The sequence below is a fragment of the Loa loa genome, assembly GCF_000183805.2.
Source record: "Loa loa unplaced genomic scaffold supercont3.14, whole genome shotgun sequence".
Lineage (NCBI taxonomy): Eukaryota > Metazoa > Nematoda > Chromadorea > Rhabditida > Onchocercidae > Loa > Loa loa.
In genome coordinates, this window is record NW_018108194.1 from 85319 (window position 1) to 93257 (window position 7939).

Genomic DNA, 7939 nt, shown 5'->3' on the forward strand with positions numbered 1-7939 from the left:
GGAAGAATATCTGAAAAGACCGGCTAATTGAACACTAATAAAAATTACGCATTTTTAGAAAAATGACTGTTCCGATATTTTTAAAGGAAAAAAGTGGAATTATTGTCCTCTCCAGAATCCAAGAGATCCACGGGTCTAAGAATGATAACGAAAAAAGCTTGAGATATGAAGACTCAACAAGTAAACGAAAAAAAGCAAAAAAACCTTTCCACATCAATTCATCTACTTGAAGCATTTCGTTGAGAATCAAGTGGTGCAAAGCATCGTGCTTTTTTACCAGCAATTGTAAAATTCGTAGCGTTGCCATTACTGTTCCAATTGTACCCTGCAGTACAAAATTAAGAGAGGATATGGGTTTAGTTCATTGTGAGTGCCCAAATTTTACAAACACCAACCTCTTTTGTTTCACGTCCACTCACAGCTATATAAGCGAAGTAAGAATGTGCCGCACAGTTACAAAAAGCCAAATGACGTGAATTCGCTCCTTTCCAAATTTCCTGAATGATACTTCTCGGGCCAAATAATCTGAAACTAACGTCAATTTCTGACATTAATTCACGTATTGAAGTTATTTCTGACCACTAAAATAAAATTTAACATCCCTTCAATCCTATTTGAAAGTTGTGAATGATTGCTGCAAAGTGTGTTTGGCTAGTTCCATTACAAAATAAGAGTGAATAAAATACAAAACAGTTTTAAAATGAGCATAACAATATATCACACTAACACATCACATGTCTGTTCGCTAATTGTATTTCCCGCAAGAGTCTTGCAGTCCTGCAAAACTGCAGCTAAACTGGCAGACTTTTGCACTGTCTGCAACAGATTTTCTATTACCGAATCTTCTACTGACGTGCATGCTTTCTGAAAAGTAATTCTGATGTTAAATAATAACTATTCGAAATATCCAACGATCGGACTCAATAAAATCAAATTTGAAAAAATATTTGCTCTAAAACTTGTTGATAAGATGATGAAGTGAATAAGATGCCAAATGTACTTGAAATTCAAAAACTTTCATCATGAAATGATAGTATCGACTAATTAAAGCAAGAGATTGAAAAGTTTTAAATCTTAAGAATAAATATATCACTACAACAAGAAAATTGAAATATTCTTTTGCTAGTGTTTAGAGAGATGGAAATACCTTAATTTGCCATTTCACTGTATCATATTCTTCACTTATAAATGACAATCTAATTTCACCGTCAGCATCAGTAGCTCTTCTAAACGCCCAGTTACCCAGTTCCAGATGAGCTTTCGCGAAATGTGGTGATAATTTACAAGAAGTACTCAAGAGAGCACCAGCAAGTGAATCGATAATACCTGGATGAAAAAGCTGCGGTGGTTTGATCTATACTATTTGATAAAAGAAGAATGAACAGTTCACAATTTTAAACACAAAAGAGAATTAGTTCGAAAATTTTGAAATCACATACGCCGCATGATTTCAATTACCTAAACCAATAAATTTGTGAATTACCAACTTTGAATTATTTATTCTACTAAAACTGAATTTCAAATATTACCAGAAGGACCAAGTAGAGGTAACTGGGATTGTTCAACTCCAAACATATGAAAAGCGATACGCATCGAATAGCTCATAGCTACTGGCAACAAACTGGATTCCATCTGTAACCAACGAGCAAGTTGAATGATTGCTTTTGCCGAAACCTTATTTTGCTCTAGCTGCTGCTGATTACTCGCTGCGATTCCCGGTCCAACTGATAATACTGATGAATCCTGAAACACAACATTTCATGTAGTACGATTCACATGCGCAATCAAGAAATCAAGAGATCAGAACACATGCCTTCATCAAAATCGGCGCTGCAAATCACAAAGAAACAAATTATGCAAACAAGACCTAATTAAACAGTAATATGTAACAGCCTATATGGTTTTTATATAATTCACCAACAAACAGCTGCTTGTAATAGAATGAATACAATTCAGGATCTATCAAAATGTAGATGATGCTTAGTCGTCAGGAATCATTGGGTCTCATACATTTCTGATTTTTATTGATAAATGTTGTGAAACTACCACAATGATTTAAAATAAAGTGATAATGAAAAAAAAAACTACTTCAGTGATAGCGTGGTTAAGCTGCTGTGTTAGAACAGCAATGAGAGCATCTGGGGCTACAGCTGGTGTACCGTTGAACATTAAATTACTCTTATAAATCAATCGATCAATTTCATCAGCCACAGCATTCATAAGCAAGGAGAAGGCTTTGCCTTGTAAAAAAGTGCGAGCACGATCGGTATCCGCCGTTTCCGATATCGCCCACATCTAAATAGTTTCCTCAAAATTCTGTTAAAGAAGTGAATTATTGTACTTTATCTGAATGAGTAAATCGTATTCCTGAAAACTAGGAGTTCATTCTTTGCATCTATAAAAACAGTAGGAGTAGATGACATTTTTTAAAAGTATCTTTACCAAACATTCTACTTACCATTTTCGAAAAACCATAACTGGAAGTAAGGTTTTCGAAATTGTATAATCTCTGTTGCATAGGCAGTTGCACAGGTACATTGTTTTTTAGCTTGTTTTCCTTATCAGTTGCTCCACTTATCCAGTTTCCTCGAACTCCCTATATGGGTATTATCATCTTAATAATTACTCTAATAAAAGTGCTTAATATCGAGGTCGGTTCAGAAAAATCGCTATTTTTGCAGGTCTTGCGTGATGTGCTGAAGTTTAATTTTCTGGAAGGTTCCATTCACCAAAAGAATTATCGAAAAATGAGTCAAAACTTACACGCAAAATACTCAGTTGAAAGCTGTCAAGTGTTGGAAGACGTTTATTGTAATGCATTTTGATATGGTTTTCCGCTAATCGATAATTTTTCGTTTTTCGAGCTAATCGTGCCATTTCGAGATGATAAGCTGCTTCATCGGAAATTATTCGAAGTGATGAAGATCCACCATTTTCTCTAGTTTGTGTATATTGTAACCAATTACTCAACTGCTGACCGATAATAAGACGCTGAATCGGTGGACCATTCCTCCAATCGAAGAGGAACGATGGATTGACCACATTGGCGGTAATCTGAAATTTGAATGTATTTGAGTGAAAACTCGAAAAGTTGTTAATTGTTGATTTCGAGATATCCTACTCTTAATTTTGAATATCTTTAAAATAGAAAACAGAAATATGCAACAACAATAATTTATTAGGTTGATCAAATCCAAGCAATATTAATGAATAAATTTCCTTTACCTATAGAATACAAAAACTATTCACCATTCAGTTTAAATTCATACTTCAAAAAATACCAATATACTTACTGATTGTTTATGATAAGGTTTCCGACTATCTTTTACGGCAGTAGCCAATAAATGTAATGTGCTTGCACGCGTAAAGGTCTGCAAACCAGTATCCGCTAGCATCAAAATCTTCGCATCGTCACTCAACTGTCGCGTCAAATCAACGATGTCATTCCTGTGAAAGCAAATTCATTAACGACTGGAAATGGGAACGAACAATCTTAGTTTTGGAGCGACAAATTACATACTTGTTGTCTTTAGAGTCTTTAGAACGACCATGAACTATCTCCATCAATTTGAGCTCTGTATGAATAAAACTATTTCGAATATCCCATGGGACTGACACTACTGATTCATCCTTTAAATAATTATCAAACGTTGTCAGTGATTTCATCCTGAAAAAATCACAAAATCAAATCCATAAAAAATTATTTTCAAAAAAAAGCGCAGGTCAGAAAGATTATCCATTTTCGATTCTCGACGTTACTGGAATCAAATCGAACACTATAATGAATCATATACGTAAGTCTCCAGGACTAGCGTCCCAATGGCATAGATACCTGATCTACAGGATCACTGAGTATCGTATTTTTTACTCCGATGTAACTCAAAAGAGGCGATGTCTATCGTCAACAGATCAAGAGAACTGTCTAGTAGATTTCAATTCCACTTGTTAAAGCAACAGTGACCCTTTTAAGGAGTTATAGTTTCTGTATAAAAATGTGGTGATCATAAGTTCAAATTTTTTATCCACATCGTGGCTCTTCTACTGAATACTAATGTCCAGAATCTTGAATTATATTGAATTTGACTTAAAAATCAACTCAAACATCAAAAATACAAGATCAAATTTAAATATCAAATCAAAGCTCATCTATCAACGCAATTACCTCTTCCACGCAAGTTCTTCGAAACCATCAGGTATTTTATCCATTTTGGAATCCAGACCACCGTACAATGTTCGCCAAAATACATCAATTTCTTCCGAATTTCGAAGTACTTCTAAGCCATATGTGATCTTCAAAAATCAGAAAAGCTCAAATACCAAACCTGAATGAAGAAATGAACATTTCAGGAAACCAAAAAATAGAAAACGAACAAGAAACGATAAAATATGAAAATAAATTTACTAGCTGTCGTATAGTTTTCTGTATATTTTCGGATAAATTTTCATTACCCAGATATTCCTTCAAACCATTCAATGCAGGCTCGACCCTAAAAATGATTTAAGAAAAAACAATTCAAGGCAGAAAGAATCGCTTTTTGTTAAGAATTCCAAAACATTTCTAATATATAAAGCAATTCGTTAGTTTAGTACATTCATAATTTACCTTCCAGCAGCCATTTGGGCTGCGCATTTTATCCAGACATACTGTTTGCCGTAAATCTTCTCTACCCATGCATACAAACCCAATATTGCTTGTGGACGACCCAGATCGATCAGTGCTTTCACCATCCAAGTAATACATGTATGAGCAACGGAATCTATTTCACCTGCAATACAAATTCCTTCAGTTACCAGTAAGTTGACTGGAGCGTATGTCCAAGCATTTATTTACTTATACAAGTATCTTAGAGTATACATTAACTATGTTCACTAGTATAAGCATTTAATGGTAAGTAATGAAAATATCAATATCGCAAAACAAACGCCAGAGAGTTTAAAGAGAGACCTTTTTCGTCAATGCTATCCTTATTTCCTTTCTCTTCAATGCGCTTTCCGATATCTCTCAACGAACAACCTCCTAAACGTACCACTTGGGCGAAGTTGTTGCTTGTATATGCAACAGCCATCATAGGTAGATATAAACGTGAAAGCCAATTTGCACAACTGGCTTGATTTGTAGTAAGAAATTGCTGTGACAACTAAAATCAACTATAATCAAACATCGATCATAGTTATTCTAGGTTCAGTTAACTCCAGACAAATTCGGGAAATTAATTTTTGTTCAATACTCGCTGGTTTAAAAGGCGCTCGTTGGCTCCATGCAAGGAAGATGTGAATGTTCACGGCTTTCTATACATCGCTTAAGTATATGCCAGAAAGGATGCCAGCATTTAAGGCGCTCAGGTGAAAATATAGTGCAGTACAATAATAGATGTCAGTGACAAATGACCTGCACAAAAATTTCAATAATCTTTAAGGAAAACAAGAAAACAATTTCAAACGTTTTTGTGCTCCTCTGTTCAATACAATTTCCAGTGAAAACACTCCTTTGCAAAACCAAATCATTACTTACCTGTGAAACCGTAGACAACTGGAATATAGACCCACGGCATGCATAAATTATCAGTTTGTCCAACATTTCAATCATATCCAACAAGGCACGAACACGCCACCATTGCTCCGAGGTTGTTAGCTGACGCGCCTCACGTTCAACTTCCACTTCTGCTTCATCTTCATCTTCAACAACACCTCTTCTACTTATTGTAACCGTTTTCTGTACTACTTCGTCCTTAACACTTCTACCACTTGGTACTGGTTTTCGTGAAAGAGCACTACTGGCTAACCGCCGTATTTCGTCTAAAATAACGACGAATATTTAAAATGAAACTTGAGTAAGGTACTGATGCATAAAACAGATAAGTATTGTAATAAATTATTGGGAAAAATATATGACTAATTCATTCTCAAGAAAAAATTTTAAAGATAAAGATAGTGCGTGCTCAGTAATTTAGGAAAGATAATCCTCGACGCGGAACTGCATTCCAATTATCTACGTGATATGATACAGAAATTTTTGCAGACCACAGTTTACCCATTACATATTGAACAAAGCACAAAGGTGCTACCGTTGTTTTTTTAAAGAATTTCCAAAGTAATGGAAAAATGAAATTGGAAGACAAATGATTGAAACAGTTGTAGGGGAAGGATGACTAAAGCACTAACACCGTATAAAACCAAATAAGGAAAACTTAAAGTGAAGTGAAGACTTGAAGATCAAAATTCAATTTGTGAATAAATAAGCTGAATGAACCCATAAGAAATTCAGATCAAGAAAGGTATAAAAAACTACAACAGTTGTAAAGTATTACACTTTGAGCAAATATAATGTATACTAACATCTTCAAGATTGATATTTAATAAATTCTAAGAAAATTTATTAAGTGTTACTTTCGAAAGCAAGGAAAGTATCCAGTGGTTTGCCAAGCGGTGTTTTCAAGCGATTATTTATACAAAACTGGGCCATTTGGGCAATAATCCATCTCCATTTAGATATACAGTCATTATTTTTATTGACATCACCCATAGCATCTGCATAAATCATTGCTGCCGTATCTGATATCCAGTATCCATCGTCGATGCTAAATATTAATAGCTGATGATACTATATTTCTTTCATTCGTTTTGATATCCATTTCTTCGTTTTAATTATTTACAATTGACTAAAATTAAATTAGACAGATATGAAATGAAACGTCCCATAATATCTCTCAGCTCTAGAAAAAAGTGTTTCATTATTAGTAAATTAATGGATATTACAAAAAGACATAAGAGGAAGAAAGAGATAACTTAATCAAAAGAAACGAAAAATCAACATGATAACGACAATCAATGATAAACATATAATTTAATAAAACGATAAAAAAGTGAAAAAACATAATGGTTTTACCCGATAATGAAATTTTCAAGAAACTAAAAGGAAACTCTAAATGGCAAACTTGTTGAAGCAATATGTGGGCAGAACTGAATTGAGCAAGAAGTCAGCAATAGTCTTGAAATGCTCGGGTGTGAACAAACTTTCGGATATTTTCTGTTGCCCAAACTGCATCAAATCTTGCGCACACTCAGTCAAGCCGTTACTGAAATCATATCCATTTTTTCCCAAAATACAAAAAATTGCATTTTGCAAATGCTTAATGCTGACGAATTCTTAAACATCATCTGAGGTTTCTCTTCGGAGATGAGAACCTAAATTTTACCGCGTAATTTTCAATAACATTAACTGTAATTGAAAATAATACATTCAAAAATCGTACAGGTCATCAGCTGCCCATAAAAAGAAAGTTATTCTGGAGTTAGGATAATTTGTTACAAGGCACTATACCCGCATTATAAAGAAATCACCATACAGTTTCAAGAAGTGAAAATAAATTCTCAATTTCTCAGTTCAAAAATTATATTATTCCACAATAAGAAAAAAGCTCTTACTTTAAAATACAATAATTTTACTGCTAAATGGTTCGTTTCAACTACAAAGTAAATTATTTATTTATTTTTTTTGAGGTTTGTCATGAATTATTCAACTATTAATTACAGAAACATGAAAGAATACCATTTTTGGCTAATTTGTCAATCGGAACATGAAAACGCCATCCCAGTCATTAGAAAAATGCATGTATCTCACAATTAAATATAACTGTTGTGCAGAAAGAAACAAATGGAGTTAGCAATTCATTTCAAAAATTGTGCTTGAAAATAGATATAGGATTCGTGCAGGAATTTAGTGCATAAATCAATGTTTTTGTTTTCATTCAAGAAAGGTCATTTAAAAAGAGTTTTGAAAGTTTTAATTAACAAAGAACAAGTACCAACAAAACGGTCAACACATAAGTTTATCGCCTATCTAAAAGATATTTCCTGTCCTTAAAAAAAAGTATTATAACTCATTTTAAGGGACAAATATTCCTGCGATAAACTTCAATCTTCAACGAAAAAAAAGCAA

The 7939-nt window shown here is 33.7% G+C and overlaps 1 protein-coding gene across 1 annotated transcript in view; it reads right to left on the minus strand.

Annotated features, from left to right (window-relative positions):
* The window catches only part of LOAG_16705 (hypothetical protein), a gene marked incomplete at both ends in the record, with an annotated part of 17061 nt that overhangs the window by 1682 nt on the left and 7440 nt on the right, over positions 1-7939 (minus strand). Inside the window, 17 exons of the mRNA XM_020449355.1 lie at positions 205-325; positions 396-525; positions 728-864; positions 1148-1326; positions 1530-1743; positions 2089-2295; positions 2459-2596; positions 2764-3054; positions 3294-3447; positions 3521-3667; positions 4163-4290; positions 4403-4487; positions 4604-4766; positions 4946-5138; positions 5513-5796; positions 6388-6578; positions 6936-7076. Coding sequence (XP_020307121.1) covers positions 205-325; positions 396-525; positions 728-864; positions 1148-1326; positions 1530-1743; positions 2089-2295; positions 2459-2596; positions 2764-3054; positions 3294-3447; positions 3521-3667; positions 4163-4290; positions 4403-4487; positions 4604-4766; positions 4946-5138; positions 5513-5796; positions 6388-6578; positions 6936-7076 — 2903 coding nt within the window. The remainder of the gene's footprint in view (positions 1-204; positions 326-395; positions 526-727; positions 865-1147; positions 1327-1529; positions 1744-2088; positions 2296-2458; positions 2597-2763; positions 3055-3293; positions 3448-3520; positions 3668-4162; positions 4291-4402; positions 4488-4603; positions 4767-4945; positions 5139-5512; positions 5797-6387; positions 6579-6935; positions 7077-7939) is intronic.